Source organism: Alnus glutinosa, chromosome 12 (genome assembly GCF_958979055.1).
Source record: "Alnus glutinosa chromosome 12, dhAlnGlut1.1, whole genome shotgun sequence".
Taxonomy (NCBI): Eukaryota; Viridiplantae; Streptophyta; class Magnoliopsida; order Fagales; family Betulaceae; genus Alnus; species Alnus glutinosa.
Genome location: NC_084897.1, coordinates 23302190 through 23324261, shown reverse-complemented (window position 1 = coordinate 23324261; position 22072 = coordinate 23302190). Strand labels below are relative to the sequence as shown.

Here is a 22072-nt window from a genome sequence, read left to right as displayed (position 1 = left end):
TTTTCTTTTTCTTTTTTTTGCAATTTTTTTTTTTATTATTATTGTTATAAAATAACATGTATTTCTCATATCACTAAGGGATATATAGTACTTTTAGGAACAGAGAAACTCAGTTTGAAGGAAAGTTTTGTCCTTATCTTATTCCTTTTCTTTTTTTTTTCTTTTTTTCTTTTTGAGTTTGTTAGTTAAGAGTCTTAGACTATATCATTTTCATTTTGAGATTGTACATTATAATTTAAATATTTAACAATTGAGTATTTAAGATTTAAATGATTATAAACAGTGCAAAATGCTAAGAATACGTCCATTTGTATTTTGAATGACCAATATAGTTTTACATCCAATCCAATACAGGAGACATTTTTTAGAACTATAAACCTTTCTCGGTGGTTTCAGGAACCCCAAGGCCATTTGGGGTACATTGTAAATTTTCTATAGAAAAAGGGTATGAATTTAACAATCTTGGATCTTCTGGACTGCCTTCTGCCCACTCATTTAAGTTTAAAAGCTGACCATGCATAATAAGAGTCTGAAATCTTCAAAGCATACTAGAGGCAATAGGCATATGAAAAGCAACAGGCATGCTCTTCAATAAACTGGCCTACCTCAAAAAGAGACAACCTCCAAAGATTTCTTATTAAATATCAAAGTGGTTCTCAATTTGTGCATTAAAATGTATTGTCCTTCAACAAATGGTAGTCTTTCATTTCCTGATTATGCAGTTAACCATTTCATACACAAAGGTATTTAAAGTCTTGACAATCCAAACTTGTCCAAGGTGCTTCAAGATTATTTCAGTGTATTTACAATTTCATAATAAAACCAATGTGAGTTTCACGAGCTTCTATATAAGATGCACAGAATCACAATAAACAACTTAAATTCAAATAATGTCTGCAACTTAGGATTGTTTAAAGCCAAGAGAAGGCTTGAGTCTACATACAAGCCAGGTTTCTAGTTTTCTTGGCCTCAAAAGTGCAGCCAAATGTTATGTATCTAAAATAAAGAAATAAATCTAGCATCAGTGGTTCAACGCACCTCAATAACAATTAAAAACTGTTAACTGTAACAGGAAACTGAGTAAACAAACATAACAGTAAGAGTTCTTCCTCTCACAGAAACAGAGAAGCATATTTTTACTCATGATACCTATATGGTCAATGCTGGTGCAATAGACAGGGATAGCCTATCCAACATCAATCACTACAGACCAATTAGCCTATGCAACGCCTTCTATAATATTATCTCCAAAATTCTGGCAAATCATCTTAGATGGATCATCCACAAAACTATCTCACTGATGCAATCGACCTTTGTCCCCACTAACAAATCGGCTCGTCTATGGTAACTCAATCATGCTACCCAACAAGCCTGAGGGACAAGGTCTGACGCACTAGAAACAAGATTATCTACAACAATGCTCCCCAAGATGCCCTCTGCTTGGTCAATCAAGTAAAAAAGATTCACCGAGAGCATCAAAATGCCTGATCTGAAAAATCCACCTGCCCTCCCAAGAGAGTGTAGCATTCTTCCGTTGACCAACTTCTTCAGGCTCAACTTTGATGTCGCCATCTGTGATGAATTCTCTTTGCCGGCGGCATCCTATCACAACTCCTATCACAGCAAATATTGTAGCCAAAGCCAATACAATCTACAATCCTAAACAACCCTTGAGACCACCTTATCAAGGGATTCATGTAAAAATGGCTATTATCTGGTATCATTAAAAAGCATGCAGCATAGCTAACATCAGTAACAACTTAAGACTAACTACAAGCTAAAAGGCCAGAAAGGAATGAGTCGCAGTAGAATCTATTGTGTTTGTTCTAACCAAAGGGAACAAAACCTTCAAAATATAAGAACACAAGCACACATGCATTTGCGCGTGGACGTGCACAGACAATCCAACATATGATAAAGTTGGAGGGTAATCCAACATAGGACAAATTTTCATCTGAGCTAGTATATTGAAATTAGTTCTTCAATTAACAATTACGATATTCTGATCATCAACTGAAGAGGCAAGTATTTGAGATAATTCAAGATACTCCTACACTATACTATATCACAATGTAACGAGCAATTATTTCTACAGCACATAGTAAAAAAAAAAAAAAAAAAAAAAAAAAAAAAAACCCTCTATTTCTACGACAATGGAAGCATACCCCCTTTTTTTTCATCATCATCATAATTTCCAATTTTGAGACCAAGAGAGCTCATCTAGTATACCTTAACACAAAGCAAAGCAAATGCTGAAGATACCATCTATAGTTCCAAAACTTAACTATAACAAAAGCTGGTTCGAGGCATATACAAGGGATAACAAAAAGAAGAAAACCTCATGAATTTTTCCACCTGATTAAGCAGCTCCACCCGGACTCCTCCTCCTCTGCTTACCTGAACGTATCATGCTAGCACTTACAATTCGGGCTCGTTGAATGCCACATCAGTGCTGTGCCCATTGAATGTCCTTAATATTGATGCCCTCCTTAACCATCTCATAAAGCGGGCTCATCTCCCTCAGCTTCTCCACCCGCTCCACCGTCAGCTCAACTGCCCGGTCAATCTCGGCCGCCGTGGTGAACCTCCCAATCCCAAACCTAATAGACGTGTGCGCCATGTCCTCGTCCACCCCCAACGCCCTCAGCACATATGACGGCTCCAAGCTCGCGCTCGTGCACGCACTCCCGCTCGACACAGCAACCTCCTTCAGCCCCATCAACAAACTCTCCCCTTCCACGTACGCGAACGACAGGTTCAAATTCCCCGCATACCTCCTCTCCTCGCTCCCATTCACCACCACCCCATCCAGCCTCTCCCTTACCCCATTTAACAATCGCTCCTGTAAGGCTCTGATTCGCTTCTCGTCGTATTCCATTTCCCTCATGGCGACCTCACACGCCGCGCCGAACCCCACCACTAGTGGGGTCGGAACGGTCCCGCTCCGAATCCCTCTCTCTTGCCCACCTCCGTTCATCTGGGGCTCCACGCGAATCCTAGGCCGTCGTCTCATGTACAAAGCCCCGACCCCTTTTGGACCGTAGATCTTATGCCCGCTCAGAGACATCAAGCTCACGTTCCACTTCTCCACGTCGATGGGGATTTTTCCCAACGCCTGGGCCGCATCAGTGTGGAACGGCACGTTGAATTCCTTGCAGATGCTGCCGATTTCCTCCATCGGTTGGATTACCCCGATCTCGTTGTTGACGGCCATCACCGAAACGAGGCCCGTGTCAGGACGAATTGAAGAGCGGAGGGCGTGGAGGTCGATGATCCCGTCGGTGCCTACAGGGAGGTAGGTGACGTCGAAGCCCTCCTGCTGGAGGTGGCGGCACGAGTCGAGGACGCACTTGTGCTCGGTCTGGGTGGTGATGACGTGGCGCTTCTTATCCTTGTAGAAGTGCATGACGCCCTTGACGGAGATGTTATTAGACTCGGTGGCCCCGGACGTGAACACGATCTCCTTCGGAGACGCCTTGATTATTGCGGCGATTTGGGAGCGGGCCGTCTCGACAGCGTTCTCGGACTCCCACCCGTAGAGGTGCGTCCGCGAGTGGGGGTTGCCGTACCGGGAGACGTAGTAGGGGAGCATCGCGTCCAGCACGCGCGGGTCCACCGGTGACGTGGCCTGCATGTCCAGGTACAGCGGCCTTCCCGATATCCTCACCCCTTTCATCGTAATTCCATTTGCGTCCTCGTACGAATCAGCCGGAGCGGGATCGGTGGCGACGGCTGCGGCAGAGGAGGACGAGGATAGGCGGCGGAGAAGGTGGTGAGGTGTGGGTTTTGTTGTGAGGCTTTTGCGGAGAGTGGAGGAAGCTGAAGCGAGAAGCTTCGAAGCCATGGATTTAGTTGCTTGGTGGTGTGGGAAAGGAAATTCTATGAGAAATGGGAATTAGAACTAGGATTAGGGCTGAGAAGTGACCGACTTGATCTACAGGAACGACACGTGGCAAGATGAGAGCCATGGACTTCTCACAAAACGAAGGCGTCATAAAAAATTGTGACCAAACGACGCCGTTTCAGATCTGCGGTTGGCTAACTGTCCACTTGGTACTATAAATACTGATCCAAAGTCACGGAACCCTTACGTGGGCGTCACACGGTATCAGTGAATTGTTGCTGGCATTTTTCCGGTTTTCAGATCCGAATCTCAGTGAAAGCATTTGCAAGAAGCAGCATTGCTCAGATTACTCTGCTGATTCTGTCCGTGGCAAAGAGGCTTTTGGTGAAGTCCCTAAAAGTGCTAATTATAGCGATTGTCTAAGTCTTGAAATCCTTAATTTCGGTTGAGTGTTTTACCCACGTTGTTGAAAAAGGCTTAACTTTTCTTATCATTGCAGAATCTGCGAGTGCTCGAGTTCTCCCAGGTATGTCTGTTTCCCAAGCTTTAGCAATCTATTTTGCCATTGTGAAAGTTGGATTTGTGTGATATTTGGTGGAATCAGATCTTTGGGGTGCTCTGCTTTTAGAGTAGTTGTTTACTTGTTTAGATCTGTGTGGTTTTGTCAATTTGGTTATATTTTCTCTGCTTATGCATTTCATTTTTCTTGTTTTAGTTTACTTTTTTAGAGAATGTTTTGTCGTGGGTTGGATTTGGAATGTGGAGAAGTTGGGATTTGATATCTGTTGTTGAAATGAAGTGGATTTGGTCGTACTTTTGATTTCCTTATGAGGTTTCAAAAAAATGGAGTTTTTCCCCTTTATTTGTTATTTGAGAGTAGGTTCTGTTTTTTAAGGGCGAATCTTGATTGATATGTAGAAGTTTGTTTGAAGTCACTAAATTATTGTTCGAGGTTTGTTTTCCTTATGTTAATCATGGCTAGATCGACTTGAATGAAAATATGTTTATCATATTTGATATGCTTGAGGAAAGTTTGGAAGATCTAGATGATTGAGTAGTTCTCAATACACATCTTAAGATTTGATGAAATTAGGGTGCATTTTTTTTTTAAATCATATAAATCAGTATTGAAGTTGCTTGATGTGATGGACTTTCCGGTCTCTGAATAAATGGTGAATTATTGATAGAACTTGAAATTTTGTGCAGATTTTGGGTAAGATATATATAGGTTGAGATCGGAAGAAAATTCATCATGTTCAGATTATCACCTCGTAGGAACCTGAGATCCAAAGGATTTAAGGTGAAGCATGCTCTCCAGATATGCCTTTTGATTGGTGTTTGCATCTGGCTGCTTTACCAAGTCAGGCACTCTCACGAAAAGAGAGCATCATTTGGTGAGGGAACAAAAACTGAGGATGACATCTTAAAGATGGGGAGAAAAGACCTTCGCCCTCAAGTGGAAGAGACTACCATTAGAGATGCAAGGCACAAGGAAGTGGAAGACGAGGAAGAAATCAAGATTGAAGAAGAACAAAATAAGCCTGAAGAAAGTGATAATGCAGGGAAAGGTGGTGGGAATGACGAGATAGATGAACATGATAAGGCTAAAGTCGAAGAGGATGCAGATCATAGATGGGATTCGGTAGACGGAGAAAAAGAGAAGGAAGAGAAGCAGGAAAATGTTGGTGAAGAGAACGGAAGAGACAAGGAGTTTGAAGAGAGCAAAGAGAAGGAAAATGAAGAGAGCAAGGAGAAGGAAGGAGAAGAGAAGGAGAACAAAGAGAGAAATGAGAATGAGAAGGAAAGAGAAGTAAAAGAGTTCGAAGAGAGCAAAGAGACGGAGAATGAGCAGAGCAATGATAAGGAAAGAGAAGAAAAGGATTTTGAAGAGAGGAAAGATAAAGAAGGTGAAAACAAGGAGAATGAAGAGAGCAGAGAGAAGGAAAGTGAAGAGAAGGAGAATGAAGAGAGCAGAAAGAAGCGAAGTGAAGATAAAGAGAATGAAGAGATTAAAGAAAACAGAGGTGGAGAGAACGGAAGTGTAGAGGAGAGTCAAGGGGGCAACAATAAAGAGGAGAGGGAAGAGAGCAATGAGAGGTATAACAGAGAGAAAGAAGGTAAGACAGAGGAGTTCGGCTCATCTGCAGATCAGGTTCAGGATGGAAGTGACGGGAATAATGCGGCAAGAGAAGAACAGTACAAGGGGGATGATGCTTCTAGCGCTGTAGTACATGAAAATCAAAATGTAAAAGCTGGAAATGAGCAAGGCAGTTGGGAAAATTCTAAGGATGCAGAACAGGTTGAAAACAAAGAAAAGAATGATTTTGAGCAGGAGAATAAAACAAATATCACCGAAGTAGTTGATGCCAATCACAGTGAGTCAGACACAAGTGTGAGAGAAACTGAAAATTTTGAGAAGAATGACTCAACAAATGCAACTAGCAGTGAAGCTGGTGGTAGTGAGAGCAATCAGCCAGAGTCTAAGAATGTTCCCAATTCTAGTTTAGATAATACGTTTTCTAATGGAGATAACTCTACCCTGCAAAATGTTGTGCTACAACAAACTGATAAATCTGCACCAGCTGCCAACAATGAGCAACAAGATTCAAGTGGAACACCTTACACTAGAATGGAAAACAGTGATGCAGCTAATGGAGAATCGAGAGATACTTCTAACGGTGATTCTGGAGCAGAGGGGTCAGAAAAAATTGTTCTACCATCAAGCACAAATGACAATGCAGACAAGGGTCATGAGGAACAAATTGATTCTTCTGATTCTTCGTCCCAAAAAGTGAAGGACGTATCCCTAAACACAGATAACAATGCCAACACCGGCCACAATGAGAATGACAATGCTGATCAGAATAACACAAATGACAACACGGATGCAGGCCAAAAAGAACCAGATAATTCGTCTGATTCTTCAGTCCCCCAAGAGAAAGACACATCCTCAAAGACAGATACCAATTCTGATGCGGGCAAGACTGAAACTGAGAATGTTGTTCAGGACAACAGAAATGACAATGAAGATGCAGGCCAAAAAGAACCAGTTGATTCCCGGGAAGAGAAAGAGGCATCCTCAGCCACATATAGCGACCACAATGCCAGCCAGAACGATCAAGTTGATTCTTCAGTTTCTTCAATCACTCAAGAAGAGAAAGAGGCTCGTACAGATTTGGAAACTTTGCCGGAGACCAGAACTGAAGGGAATAACAACGATGATACGGCATCAGAGTGACATTTCTGTGGAATTGGTTGTACTGATCTTTACACGATCATCCATATAATTTTTATAATTATTCTTTCTATCTTAGGTCATCGAGCTTGTATGTGATTTGCTTTTTGTGCTCAGTGTAATACAATATATATATATAAGCTTTGTGGTACAAGTTAAAAAGACCAACTTTGGTTTTTTACATGCATAACCAGTTTGAGAATCTAAATTTGCATATAGTTTAGGGTGCTTTGTGGGATGAATTTAGTGCTGGCTGCTATTTTCATTTGGACAGTTTTCCTCTTAAAATGCACGTGAAAATCGCACGCCCTAAAAACACGTCAGTTTAATAGGTGGGGTTGGTTTGGACGAGAATTCTATCCTTTCTTTCCATTTTATTCAGGGGCAAAGGTATTTTGTGAATGTAGCATGGTACAAGTACAACAGAAGAATTAACCAAATTTGTTTGCCTTTTGAATGGACCACAGGATTCCTGCAGCTTTAAAACAAAGCCACCCACTTTTCCGTCAACTCTCCTTGCAAACAAGCCTGGACCCCCCCGTTTCGGTTCCAGGGTCCCTTGAAGGGTGCAATGCGTATGCAAATGGCACAAGCGATGAACAATGACAACACCCCAGACCTAAAATGAACATTGAAAACTCCAACCTAAACCCCCAAGTTAACCTGAACATGACATGCGAACCTTATGAGTAAGAAAGGGCACGTACTCGAGCATAAATTTTGACATAAGATCTGTTTCCTGTTCTTATCTATTTTTCTGTCTGTTGGTGTGGAATTTACTTTTGCTTTTCCACTTACTGTCATAAACTTATAAATTGACCATGGAGCAGGTACAACTAACACCGCCTAGGTAACAATCTCTTTACAACTGTATCATCAGAATTGCATATCTTCTAGAAACTGATATTAGAAGTGCGAATTGGTGTGCATTATTAGATAGTGAGCCCGGAGAGTAGAGAGATAAACTTCATCGCCGTACCTTGTGGATGAATATGATGGGAGTCAGATGCATGAAGCCCATCCAATGGAAGCATTTCAAATTCTTCCTCTCTTTTTGCACACCCCCAAGAGAACAGAAAATTTCTCCAGACTGGGTTAAAAAGGTTACCTTCAAAACTGATATTTGTCCTCAAAACATGTACAAGTTCTATTTATAGTTTGTCATTTTCTAAATTTTTTCAGGCACAACTATTTTAAGCTGAAAAGCATTAGACTTAAAAAAAATTTACAACTTGTGTTGACACGTGTTAGGATGTGATTGAGGAATATTAAGTCTGCTTTTAATAGTTGACATGCCTCCATGTCTCAGCAGTTGTTAAATCTTTTAAGCTTGCTGAAGACCACTGTACCATCTATCAAAAAACTGTCCAAGACCACCAACCAATGTGGCAAACTCTTAATGAATGGATGGCAATCATACACCTTTCAGATGAGCTGGACGAATTGGGTACGGAACTTCACAAAACTGCAGGTTTGCATTGTTAACTTCATGCCAACAACCAGCATCAGCAATAGCCATTCAATCTGTTGAATAAGTATCTTTTATATTACGCTCCTCCCTATAAAACTTGCTTCTAGTAAGAACCTTCTACTACTTCTGATGCCAAAACATCTTCGAGAATTAAACTTCTATTTCGCTTGAATCAATTGCAATCAGCTCGAAAGTGAACCATCCAAACTATCATCAATTTTTATTTAGGTGCCGACTAGCGTGTGCAAAACAAACAATATAATAAAACAAGTACTTGTCAACTTGCCACTTGCAAGCATGAAACCACAATTCATAATGCAAAAAGAAAGAGAGCTATCATCAACATCCAGAGGTAGTCCAATAGAATCTGACAGAAGGAGAGGAATGTGCTAAACATGAGTTATTCTGGAAGATATCTCCTTCTAATGCGCCATCAATGTCTTAGTGGTGGGGCTTCGACTCAAAAAGCCCATCTGGACCTGAACCCACGAAGGAAATATATCAAACAAAATTCTAACCTGTGACGAACAGGAATAATGATAAAATATATTGATATCTGATAATATCTCAAAAGTATATGCATTTAGAAAGCAACAAATCAATGCTTATGCTTCTTTTAATCACGAAACTCAACCCCAACCCCTTGTATTGCTTTAAGAAAGAAAAGAGAATGGGGAAGACTATTCAGTATAAGTTGAAGGTTTCAACAACACATCTTGCAACTGTTCCAATACATGCAACTTCAACACCTCACTTGAAAATAAACGTAGCCAATAAGGTATTTGCAGCAATGGTGACAATGAACACAAAACATTCTAAAGCAGCACAGAGCCCTAAAGTCGAACCAAATGAAGAAGACCGACATATCTGATAAAAGCAGACAGATGCAGCAATAAAAAAAGGTTGCTGGAAGATGAGAATCAGAAATAAGGCAAAAACAGGATGTCCAACTTGCCCACAACATTTTATTTTAAAGTTGTCCAACTAGAAATGTGGACTGCAATGGATTCTTATCCATTTGATGGCAATTGAAGGACCAGTTCCTTACTTGGATGAGTAACATACACAACCAAGCAGAATCTACATTAAAACACCAGAAAACTCACTACAGCATGCCAGAAAAACAAAGTTGAATATCAATAACCAATGTGTCAAACAGGATAGTACCAAACCTACAACCTAAACTAACCCCTACCTAATTTTTTATTTTTTTTGATAGGTAAAACTAACCCCTACCTAATTATGACACTGAATCGAAGCTTAGGAGAGTTTAGCGGTTTTGGCTGTAAGCAGTATGTTTAACGCTATTAGGCTCAAGAGCCAAGGCCAACCAGAGTGGTCCTCCCCACACCCTCCCCCCCCCCCCCCCCCCCCCCTTCTTTTTTCTTCCCCTTTTTAGGGAAAAAAATTATCCCATGCCAATCCCACATTGAGTTTATGGTAAAATAATCTTGGTAATAGAAACCATTATCTCTTTTCTAGCCCACAGATATTTTGATCAATTTATGCAAGACCATAGTTAGTTATTACGTACATAGTTCGCACCACTTTTGGTGCTTACTTAAAAAGGGGAAATCTGATGGATGCCCATAGTCCCAAGAATCATAATAAACTTGAACCTCATGACTCACAAGTCACTAAATATGACATCATTGGCTTCCATTCAGATGACCATAATACTTCTCATGTTTTTTATTCTATTAAAAGTAGTTCTTCCACCTCCCAATCTACTTGAGAAGGCTACTCTTCACTCACAATACTGGTGATGAAATATCAATCAAGGCATGTGAAGACAAAATAAACTGTCATGCCAAATGAAGCAATTAGAAGCAAACAACTTGAAACAACAAGACAATGACAAAACCAAAGAAGCAACTAATAAGGATGACCAAGTTAAGAGATGTTCTTACATAAATGACATCAAACAGAGGGAAAAATTAATATAAAGCCCAAAATAAACTAACACTAGAATAAAATAATGATTTCTTCTTCGTTTAAGTTTGTTTGCTAGCGAAAACAATAAGCAGATTTAATAATGATGTTAGAGAACATACCCCAAGGAAACTCTTTGTTGCGAATGTGCAAATACGGGTACGGCTGCACCCATTGACACAACAATAAAAAAATGGATAAGTGACATGCAAAAGGAATTGATAGATCGAACATAGCATGCAAGGAAAAAAAATTGAATAGAACCATTGTAGAGAGTAACTAGCGGAACCCTCACATTATGACTAATTATGTTGGCACCATGGGTTACATATGTAAAAACTGCTCAGGCATCTTCCATTGGGAAAATGTAACAACAAAAAACAGAGAAGTCCAATGGGTAAAACAGAAAGCTTACAGGAGGCTCATCGTAGTGGGGATGGCCCTTTGATAGGTTATAAATTGCTAAAAGCGTGCATGTGGCAATGCCTAAATATGCTATCTTTTCCCATTTTGCCGTCTCATCTGTAAAGATTATAGTTGAAAGAAACAGAAAATCAATAGCAAGAAAGAACTATAACAAATTATTAGAGAGAGAGAGAGAGAGAGAGAGAGAGAGGATATTTTGATTTAATGATATATGTTAACTCACCAAAGCCATGGGAATCACAAGCACATATTTAATTCATTTCCAGCTACACATCTTATCAACAATCAAGAAAGCACATACACAAATCGAGCAAAAGATCCAACAATATAAGAAAAACTAAACCCTAATATCACACGCACTATTCCCAAATAAAAACAAAAGCCCAAATCCATTTCGAATTGAAATTGAAATTTGGAATCTTATAATAGCTGACCCCAACTAGGCAACTAGTTCGAATTAACTGCCGCATTTCCTCAACAAATAATAAATAGATAATTTCCGAAATTCTGACTACAAATCCAACAAAATCAGGCAGAAGAAAACCAAATCCTGGTCACCCGATATATCATAAAAAAACCTAATTAAAACCCCGATTTTCCAAAACAATTTTTTTTTTAAAAAAAAAAAAAAACTTTAATTCGGGACAATCATTTTGCAAGTCAAAACCCTGACATTGACCCTAACTCGGAAACGAATTCGAATGTATAAATCAGAACCCAAACAAGTAAATAATCTCGATCGTACTTGCAATTAAAAAAAAAAATCAGATCAATCTGTGAGAGAGAGAGAGAGAGAGAGAGAGAGAGAGATTTACAAGCGTCGTCGTGGTGAGCAGATGAGGAGAAGGAACGCTTGGGAGGGGCAGAGGCACGAGAGCCACCGCGCAGAGCGGTGCGAAGAGCACCAGATCGGACCATCGCCATCGCCATTTCTTCGCTAATCTCACTGTTTCCTGGGCTTTGGTTTTGGAATTGGAAACCCTTTTGTTATCAAGCCGACGAGTGCAGAGCTTGTGGCACGTGCGAATAGGCTGTGCTGTTCTTTTTCCTTTTTATTTCTTTTGGTTGGTTTTTTGCTTTCTTGGACGAATTTAATTTAAAAGTTGGTGTTGAACACAATTAGGCATGTAAAAGGAAATGATTTGGAGACTTCCTTTTCTTTTTTTGTTAAGGTTATTAATACTAATTGGATGAGGAATTTTAACATAGATTTTATCTTAGATTTCTTAATTTTTATTTCTTTTGTTTGGATTTGCAATAGAGTAATTTTAATAATTTTGTACAATTTTAAACTTCAATAATTTAAGCATCTAAAATCCAATGCAAAATTTATCATCACCATTCTTATATCATTATTATTATTCTTCATATATACTGTCACTATGATTATTGTTATCATTTTTATTATTATTACCACTATTATTCACGTCACTAAAATTAGCGTTACAATTACATCATATGGCTGTCATTTTTTTTAATGAGCGAAAAAAATGATAGGAGGGAGTGACCAGAGTGTATTCTCTACCTGAATGTGACCACAATAACACCTACCCATTGATAATCAACAACAAGAGCGGCAGAGACAAGAAGACTGCAAACGCACACTCATGTCAATTTAGCCACATCCTGATCCAACTGCATCGAAGGCACTAATGAATACCTGATCGGTGAAGTGGAAATAATTCAAGCATTTCTCATTACGAGATTCAACTCCCAAGACCCAACACGCAACAAACCACTAGGAAATAAGCCAAAAGTGCAACTAGACCACCACCTTCAATGGTAACATCATATGGGTATCATAATTGAGTCACCGTCACCACCATTACCATCATCATTATAACTATTATGATATTATAATTTCTTAACTTTCAAATATACTACTAATAATACAAATTTAATTTGACGGAGATTAACATTTGCATAAACATAAAATTCGGTCCCCACCCAAAAAAACAAAAAAGCTATGAACTAACAGCCAATTTTAGAATAGCCCACTTAATTTTCCAGTTAAAACTTAATGCCAATGGGTAATACCTTGGTCCTGATTCCGTAATCAGGGTTTGTTTTTGTCACAAAACATTCTTCCGCAATCGCCATTGTCATATTTGAAAGATTCTTTCATGAGTATTATTGTTATTGGAAAAGCCAACATCATATAGAGGAAGAGATCGAGCAAACTGAAAGTAATACAAAAATCTGAAACCCCATGAAGAAAAACAGCTAACCCAAACTCTCTTCCATCAACTTATTCAGAGAAACAGATATCAATGGCCTACAACAGAAGAACTGCCCCCCGGCTGAGTCAGAGCAGAATCCCGGGCCAGAAGATGCTGCTCTCTGTGGTTGACTAATTTTCCCATGAGTTCTTCCATTGCCGCCTTCTGGGTCAGCAGCTCCTCAAAGCTGAGTTCATTTATTGGGACATCAAACAAGCAGCGCCCCTGCCCCTGGCAATATTCCTTCCTCAGCTGCTTGAGTTCCTCTCCTCGCTTTTTTTCAGCTTCCAACTGGTTGAGAAGATCAGAATACTGCTTGTTCAGGTTGCGGAGAACGCTCTCTTGGTGAGCCTCAGCTTCCCGAATTGTATCAGCATCTAGCCTCCCAGGGCGGCCAACCCTGTCTATTACAGCAGCAACAGAAGGATGGCCAAAGGAGAAGGCCTTCCCCCTGGGGGAGAAGATGATAAGGGCAGTCTCAGCACCGCACAAGGTGCAGAGTTCGCTGGCCTTCTTGAAGAGCCCAGATCGCCGTTTCGAGAAAGAAACTTGCCGAGCATCTGCTCTTTGGATCATCTTCTCTAGCTTGAGAAATTCTAAGGAGAGAGCAGGATTTATATAGGGCCTTCACAGTTGATGCCTTAACCAAGTCTCGAGTCTATTCAATATATTACCTTGTGATAAGAAAATTATGAGAAAATCTCATCATTCCTGTGGAAAAAATAATGAAAAATTCAAATATCGTATGTTATTAATTGGCATACTAAAACTACATTTGACTATTTGTAATTTGGTTAGAAAAGGGAGTTAATTCCAGAATAACCATACCAAAGATACCTAAAAGAGTTGAATAATTCCAAGCCATTTAATGTCACTCCTCATTGAAGAGTCTTGAGTGTCTTCAGCAAGAGAAATGGTTCATAAACTCAAGTACTTGACAAGAAAACTTAAGAAACAAGAAAAAATATTTGCCGTCAGATTGTGACATGGAAGTACCTAGGCAGGCTAGTTTCTTGCCAATCAAGCAGTGCTCAGACCAAATTCTGAAGGCCTGCAATCACACACAACTAATTTTTCAAGGATTGTAAATAACTTTCCTTACTTGTAAAAGACTTCCTTTTTTTTCTAAAAAACTAGTAGTGTAAGTGTTGTGGACCAGGAGTGGGTATCGGTTAAATCGGTATGGTGTCTGTAGGGATATTTCAAATTTCGAACCCAAATGGTCGGTTAACCGACTATTAGTGGACTTTTTAAATTGGGCCAAGTCTATCGTGCTTCTCTCATTAGTTAATTTTTATGAATTTAGTTGTGTAAAGTGTAAACAGTTTGTGCAATATTCTTCAATATGATTTAATGAAAATTATAAATTCATTCCATACAATGCGTATTGGGTTTATGTGTTACAAGATGTAGGGTAAACATTTTCTCTTCTTTTAAGAATTAAAATCTCAGAGGAGAAGTGGAAGAAAAAAGAAAGAAAGTATTGTTTAAAAACAACAAACAAAACCTATGATATTTCGCTCTATTCTCTCTCCCCCGAAGAAACTTTCCCTGCTAACCATGGCTGTCAAGGACGAGGTAGTGAAGTCCACTACCTCCTCCTTTCCCCTCCCCTTCTCACCTCCTTGGAGGCTTGTTTTTCGCTAGAGTTTACTCTAGCCCTATCCATGTCTTCTTTGGAGGCATTTTATTTGCTTTTCTACACGTCAATGTAGCTCTCATGGGTCTCCTCCCTCATCTCCGTGTCTTCCGTCGAGTTTGATTCAGATCCAAGGTCGAAGTTTTCAAACCTAGATCTACACTCCTCTAGATTCAGCACGACACGCGCCTCTCTATTGTGATCGTTGTCGTCTTCTGCTTCCACCAACACCAATTGCGTCCCCTCCGGACACCCACACACCGCAACATGGCTTAGACGCGCCAGCGAGTGATTCTCACCCGCCGTCATGTGATGGCCATGATTCTCCTCCCATTGTCTCTGTTGTTGGTGGTTTACGGTAGCCTGCAGCGTTCACTGCTAGAGGGAGGTCTTAAAGGGCTTGCGCGTGGTCTACACGAGCCGACGATGGCAACTCCCAGTCCCAGTGCCTCCTCCCTACAGATGCTGTATAGTTTTTATTTTCCTACCTTTGTATTTTCTGGGCGTTTTGTTTTTTGTATCTTCTTTGTGTCCCCTATAATTGTTATGCAATCGATGTTTGGATTCTCTGGACTCTATACACATCTTTAGCCACATTTACTGGTGGCTTGGGTTCTTGGCATCCTTGTCAAGAATCAATAGGCTCGCATCTTAATTTGATGCATTGCCTTCGTGTATTTGTATTCTTAGAGCATCTCCAACAATAAAAGTTATAATAGCTGTTGAAAAAATATAACTATTTACTTTAGCTACTGCTTTTTCAATATTCTCTCCAACAGATTCTCTATTCTACTCTCTACTTTCATTTAAATATTATTTTCCACATTCTTTTTATTTTTTATTTTTTCCCCTCATCCTCTGCCAGAAAACCTACAGAATTGTCGAAAATCACAAAATCTACTGTTAAACACCACAAACCCACCGGAAACTCGCCGAAGACGATCACCTGGCGCCGGAAAACACCACAAAGTCACCGAAAAGTCACGAAACCCACCGGTAATGGCCACACCTTGCCGGAAACGAGTAGATAGCGCCAGAAAAGGAAACAAAAGGCTGTCGTAGACTCAAAAATCACCGATAATTTTCAGATTTCAATGAAAAGCCACCGAGCACAACTAACTTCTGTTGTTGTCGTTCAGAGAGAGAGAGAGAGAGAGAGAGAGAACATTAATAAAAATAAAAATAAAAAAAGTTTTAACTGATGAACAATGAATAGGCAATGTTGCCTATTCAATGTTCATGTGTTATGAAAAAAAATGCTAAACTGGCTATTCTGTTGGAGAAGAAAAAAAATGCAAATAATAGTCAAATTTAACTATTTTGACTAAAGTAGCAAGTCTGTTGGAGATATTCTTAGTGTTTATTTTTTGGTCTTAGTTTGATGTAAATTTTTTTTTCACGTATTTATATATATATATAATAAAATAAAATCTCTCTCCCATTGTTGTCGGTGACTCCGTGAAAATCATAATTAACAAATGCAAAAGAAAAGACTAAAAAAAAAGATAACAAAAAAACTAAAGTGCGAACAAAAGGAGAAGCGTGAATCTTTAATTACGCGCATCTTCAAAAATTGTCATGTGTGTGTTCCAAAAAAAAAAAAAAAATTGTCATGTGTGACGTCTAGGTTGACATTGCAAACCGCCAAAACACCATTTCTCTGGTCGGTTTTAATTGTTTGACGAAGAACCAAAACTAATCGAACAAGTCGGGCCGACGAGATGAACTGATGAAGCTTCGGACCACGAACTGAAAGACAATTTCTTTTTCTTTTTTGTTTGTGCTTGTGGTTGTGGGTGACGAACCAGATTATCTTTTTTCCCCTTTTTTCACTTAACAATTGGCACAAAATCTTCAAATATTTTTGGCTTAAACTAGTAATGAACCAAATATTTTTTATACGAAATCCATATAAATTCATCATCGGTAATTAATTTGGGAAAACTTTATTATTTTTCATCACTTTTAAAATAAAGTATTCAAACTTTAAAAAGTGTCAATTTAAGGTACACATCTTTTAATTTATTTCAATTTCAACAATCCGTTAGAATTTTTTGTTGAATCCTATAATTTTTTCCTTTTTTTTACAATCTTTGAGTTTGTGATGCTCAACCCAAATCCAACATAATATTAGTAACATAGATTGGGGTATTTTGAGAATTTTAATAAGCTTTAACGGAAAATTTAAACGAATAGTTGAAATTAAAAATAAAAAAAATAAAAAAATTGAAAGACGGATATCATAAATTGACACTTTAAAGTTTGGATACATTATTTCAAAAGTGATAAAATAAAGTTATTTCCAGGAATTTTTTTTAAGAGAATCACGCTATGTACCGTACGGTATTGTTAGTCTTTTCAAATTTGGACACTTGTCATATGCTCCAATTCCACATGTGAGTGAATGCATGGTCTACCCATTTTTCTTAAGAATATAAATTACTTCTTTCCTAAGAAAGAGAGGCTCGATCTATCATCAATTGTACGTGCTTACAGAAACATAATGACTTTGGCTTTGACAGATACCCTTTGGAATTGGGATAATGCCAGTTGGATATGATTATAAACCCACCCCTTATCGTCTAAATGCCCTTTAATTAGAGATAAATAGGATATAGATTCTATGTTATTCCCTGCCCAAAGAAAGAACTAATAAAAGAAAAATAGTGAGAATGGTTCCCATGCTAGCTAAGATTTGAATCTCCTGTTATTTCATTTTCAAAGAATAGAGGGGGAAGAATCAATAACAAGAGATTATTGAGAGGGGCTCCCCTGCCCGCGCAGAGGACCCCATGTGTGACTGTGAGCTCTTTGCTCGGGTAAGAGAACATCTCTCACGTACCATTGTCCAAAGAAGAAAAGATATGAGTAGGAAGAGGGGAGGAATCCCCAATTACATAGAATCCCTGTGCGAGATAGTAGTGTATATGATTTTAAGTGAAATTGATAGTCACAAGGACGAAGGGAGGGGGGGCTGGCCCGAGATAGTGTATATGATTTCAAGTGAAATTGATAGTCCCCCCAATTTCTTTAAAAAATATGTATATATATATAAGGTTGAAAAAAAAAAATCTAAAATATAAAAATATAAGGTAAAAAATAAAAATTATGTAAAACTGCATTTCGATACAAAAAGTAATTAATATTGAAAAAGGATTATATTAGGAAAAATAGTAGGACAACCCCCCACCCCCGAAAAAAAAAATAGCATCAGATTCGTATGAAGTTAAACTATGATCGTATAAAATTGATTGAAAAGAACTAATCCTACGGACACTTTGTTAAAGTTATAATACAGAAGTTTATGGACCTTACTTATTCTTAAAAGACGACTTGAAAGAGTAACAGACACATTGACTTATAAGAAAAAGTTCAATGAGTCTTACTCACTCTAAAAAGACGTCTTGAGAGAGTAGGGAACACCTTAACTTATAAAGATGTTTGATTTAAGAATAATGATTCAATGCCATCTAAATATACAACTTTTCATCACCTTGCCTATGTGGCAAGGTGGTCCCTTACTACTTTTTGAGTTTTTTTATTTTTTAAAAATAAATTAAGGGGAGAGACCACCTTGCCATATAGACAAGGTGGTAAAAAGTTGTATATTTAAGTGGTAGTGAATCATTACTCTTGATTTAATATAGTATTATTAGGACTACTACAATTTCTATTATATTAATACTTTATAAATTGATGTGAGAGTCCACGTGGCGATTATTCAAGATATTTTATTAAAATATAAATGGTGGGGACCCAAGTTTCATAAAATGTGGACTATTTCCAGCTAGAATGCGAGTTAGCTCTTACTATATAATCATGGCCGTCCATTCTGGGTCAACCGTGCGTATAATGTCCATCAAAAAATTGCAGACAATTCCCTGGCCGATTCTTTGCATCCAAACAAATCATCTACGCAACTATAACCACGAAAAACAAAAAAATTCCCAACCCAAAAGAAATATGTTATATACACCAAAACAAATGTCAATTTATATATTTATATGATGAGTAATTAACTTTAAAAAATAATAATAATAATAATAAAAAATATCTATCGATGGCTACCAGCTGGTATAGGAATCACAAAACCAAAATTGTGTGGCACCTTCAAAATGAGCGGGGCCGAAGGCAAGCAATCACATTCACACCTCAAGCGACTGCAACTGCATCAACTGCTTCAAAACTGATCGAGCTTTTGGAGGATCATCGTCCATCTTAAAACCGATGTTCGGATATTGATTGAACTTGAATTAAGGTCACGATTTCCCCTCTATAAGCCCATTCTCAATCTCATCTTGTAGACCAAGCGAGTACACCACGTCTTCCCTGGTCCATCCCGCACGTAACAAAACCAAGGAGAGCACCCTCACGTGCTTCGCCACACCTGGCCCCACACACTTCCTCTCATCACGACCGTCCATCATCATCATCTCCCTAACCTCCTCTTCCTTCCACCCTCCATTCCTCAACCTCCAAAACATCTCCTCCAAGCAACTTCCCAAGTCGTCCCCACTCCACCACCGCGAGTCCCCACGCGCCGCCACGTCCGTCCAGAAGTCAATTCTCCTCGCCGACGTGGCCGCCCAGGCGGGTGCCTTAATCCTCGACGTCCTTGAAATGTTCAAGAATTCAGCTTCTTGGAAGAACCCAGTAACGTCAAAGCTAACCAAACGAACGTCTCCGCCATTAACGTAAAACACTGGATTTCCAGCCACGTTAGGCTCGGACGGAATGTAAAAGTTCCTGTAAATGGGAACAAGAACCGGGGCTTTGTCCAAGAACCGCTTGGCCAGAGCCAAGGCTTCATTGATGTCGTCAGGCTGATCAGCGCCACCCCAAGACTCGCACCAGAACTTTCTTTGGGAGACTTGTTTGAGGAGGCCTAGGGTCGGTAGCTTGAGGAGGATTTGCAGCTGCTGGGGAGAGGAGGAGCGCCAGTTGGGAAAGCCGGGGGCGAGCGGTAGGCCTTCCTGGAGGATGGGGCGAAGGTCCGGCGGGAAGGAGAAGCCGAAGGTGGCTTCTATGGAGGTGAACTCGGCGTCGGAGAGACCATCGAAGACGGCGATGCCGGAGGACTTGAGGTGATCGATGAGGGCCTTGGCATAGGCCGCAAAAGAAAAGCAGACAAGCGGCTTTGGTTTTTGTGTTGTTGGGGCGGCCATGGGAGACTAGAGAGGTTGAAGAAATGAAAGGATCGTGCATGGAAATGTGGGATTGGTTTAATTAGTTGGTTAGGATTATGTGCGAGTTTGAAGGGGCCGTAGAAGAGGCTGCATATTGATCTGAAACTGCTTGGAGCGCAGAAGTCGTCGGGTGAGACCCATTTGGTGTTGATTTTTTCTGGGTGTGATTCTTTGCTTCTGCTATAAATACGTAGATAGGCGTGATTTTGAAAGAGAGAGAGAGAGCGAGAGTCTTTGACTCTTTAGCACACGATACGTTAAACGTCTTCTGGATGGTAGGATGCGGTTCCTTAACGTCGTTAACGAGGAAAAATGGGCGCGTATGATGGTACCATGCCAAGTCACGTGGCATTCTTCCTTCATAGTTTGACACGTACATCATCAAATACCGCTTAAGCTTTTAAGCAATATAAAGACTCTAATTTTTATTTCTTAGAATTAAAATATTAATAAAATATATTGAAATAAAAAAAATACTCCTAAAAATATAAATCTAAAATTTCAATAATACTCTTAAAAATATAAAACTAATTTTTAGTTTTAAATCACATTAAAATAATTTTTCAAATAAGAAAAATCTCTAAGATACATCAACAAATTGAGCCAAATATATTATTTCTATGATCTACATATAAAAAAGACACTTGTATTAATGCTATTAAAAAAGTATGTAAGACATGCCAATGGACACATGTCAATCTTATGTGAGTTGTAACAAATTTTCTACAAACCAATTTGTAAAAAATTTATATCCTTTAAAAAAAAAAATAACAGTCCATAGTCTTTTTTCTTAACTTTCATGTGTTTGGGAATGTGGCTGATGCATGCTTTCTATTGTCATGGAATGAAGTCAAGACTGAACATATAAAAATAAACTATGAATTATTTTATTAGCAATTGATATAATATTTTATTTTTGATAAATTATATTTTTCTCATATTAAATTAAGAACATTTACATCAGACTCAATAGATAATTAACTAAAATTTAGCTAAAGAACACTTTTTCTTATATATTTTAGTTACCCATTTTTTCAAAACAGTTACATCCGGCTCACATTTTAGCTATCGTACTCAATTTAAAATATTATTTATTTATCTATTGTAATTCTTCCAATGAAGAGAGAAAATAAAATTGTTTTATTATTATTATTATTATTATTATTATTAATACTAATATTTAATAATAATAATAATAATAATAATAATAAAAAAAAAAAAAAGGACAAAAAATACTCACACAGATCATGCCTGTCTATTAAACGGTTGGGATTAATTAAAGTGGATGGTATCCTCTAAATGCTTCCAGATTTGTGTGATACGTGGGGGGACAATCGGACAATCAAAACAAAAAAGTCGAGAGAGACGGCGAGAAGGGAAATGCCGACTTTCAGTGAAAGCTGGATGTGGACATCTCCTAAAAGAGATTCCAGGCAGGACCATAAAATTAAAAAAAATGCTTAGTTTAATATATTAGTCTTAATTAATCTTTCTATTTGCCAATCAAACATCCACCGCATGCTTTCATGATTAAAAAATCCAACTATTTTTTTTTTTTATTATTTTATAAATCATCCTTCCACCGCACCGGATCACAAATGCCAAATGGTCTCACTAGCTCTCACCCCAACGTCACGCTCTTTTTCTTTCGATTCAATGTTTCTGAAAATGACATAAATAAGCTGCAATTTTTTTTTGAATCTCCCCTCAATCTAACCCAATTCTTTTTCTTTCTTTTTTTTTCTTGAATTTATGTTTGAATCGGTAAGCTCAAAACCCTTTTCTTTTCTTTTTTTCATCTTGACCCAATTCACTTTACTTAATTTTGTTTTCAAAAATCAATTCACATGCGTAGGACGGAGTTAGTTTACCCCAAGGTTTTCCTAAAAAAAAATATATAATAATAATAATTTTAACTTTTTTTTTTTTTTTTTTTAATTTTGTCCCCCAAATCTCAAATGGCCCTATGCACACGCGGAAATTGAGGCTTCATTACATATTTTTTGGGTTATGATATCAAATTTTAAAAGACTTTCCAAACCTGTTTTTTGAATTCTGTTTTTTTATTTTTAAAATTTATATAAATTCTAAAAATAATTAAAAAAAAAAACAAAAAAACA

The 22072-nt window shown here is 38.4% G+C and overlaps 5 protein-coding genes across 7 annotated transcripts; 1 reads left to right on the top strand and 4 right to left on the bottom strand.

The window, feature by feature from the left end:
* Positions 1–2142: 2142 nt before the first annotated feature.
* Positions 2143–3899, bottom strand: LOC133852309 (cysteine desulfurase, mitochondrial). The gene has a single exon (XM_062289043.1). It carries the CDS (start codon positions 3842–3844, stop codon positions 2447–2449), a length of 1398 nt encoding a protein of 465 aa, XP_062145027.1. The 5' UTR covers positions 3845–3899; the 3' UTR covers positions 2143–2446.
* A 186-nt stretch (positions 3900–4085) lies between these two features.
* On the top strand, positions 4086–7262 carry LOC133852308 (uncharacterized). Of its 3 annotated transcripts, none has more exons than XM_062289042.1 (3): positions 4086–4228; positions 4344–4367; positions 5049–7262. In XM_062289042.1, the coding sequence occupies exon 3, from the start codon at positions 5097–5099 to the stop codon at positions 7080–7082; it is 1986 nt and encodes a 661-aa protein (XP_062145026.1). In that variant the 5' UTR covers positions 4086–4228; positions 4344–4367; positions 5049–5096; the 3' UTR covers positions 7083–7262. The 3 variants fall into 3 exon arrangements, with proteins under 3 accessions (XP_062145026.1, XP_062145024.1, XP_062145025.1); XM_062289040.1 differs by having other exon boundaries at positions 4344–4370; positions 5051–7262; XM_062289041.1 differs by having other exon boundaries at positions 4088–4243; positions 4344–4370; positions 5051–7262.
* Positions 7263–8744: 1482 nt separating this feature from the next.
* LOC133883089 (cytochrome c oxidase subunit 6a, mitochondrial) lies at positions 8745–11947 on the bottom strand. The gene is made up of 4 exons (XM_062322293.1): positions 11724–11947; positions 10898–11004; positions 10605–10647; positions 8745–9029 (listed from the first exon to the last, which is right to left on the bottom strand). Exons 1-4 carry the CDS (start codon positions 11836–11838, stop codon positions 8992–8994), a joined length of 303 nt encoding a protein of 100 aa, XP_062178277.1. The 5' UTR covers positions 11839–11947; the 3' UTR covers positions 8745–8991.
* A 1066-nt stretch (positions 11948–13013) lies between these two features.
* LOC133852122 (agamous-like MADS-box protein AGL61) lies at positions 13014–13784 on the bottom strand. The gene has a single exon (XM_062288798.1). The coding sequence runs from the start codon at positions 13701–13703 to the stop codon at positions 13176–13178; it is 528 nt and encodes a 175-aa protein (XP_062144782.1). The 5' UTR covers positions 13704–13784; the 3' UTR covers positions 13014–13175.
* A 4959-nt stretch (positions 13785–18743) lies between these two features.
* LOC133851622 (uncharacterized) lies at positions 18744–20141 on the bottom strand. Its single transcript, XM_062288122.1, has one exon. The coding sequence runs from the start codon at positions 19929–19931 to the stop codon at positions 19026–19028; it is 906 nt and encodes a 301-aa protein (XP_062144106.1). The 5' UTR covers positions 19932–20141; the 3' UTR covers positions 18744–19025.
* Positions 20142–22072: the final 1931 nt, after the last annotated feature.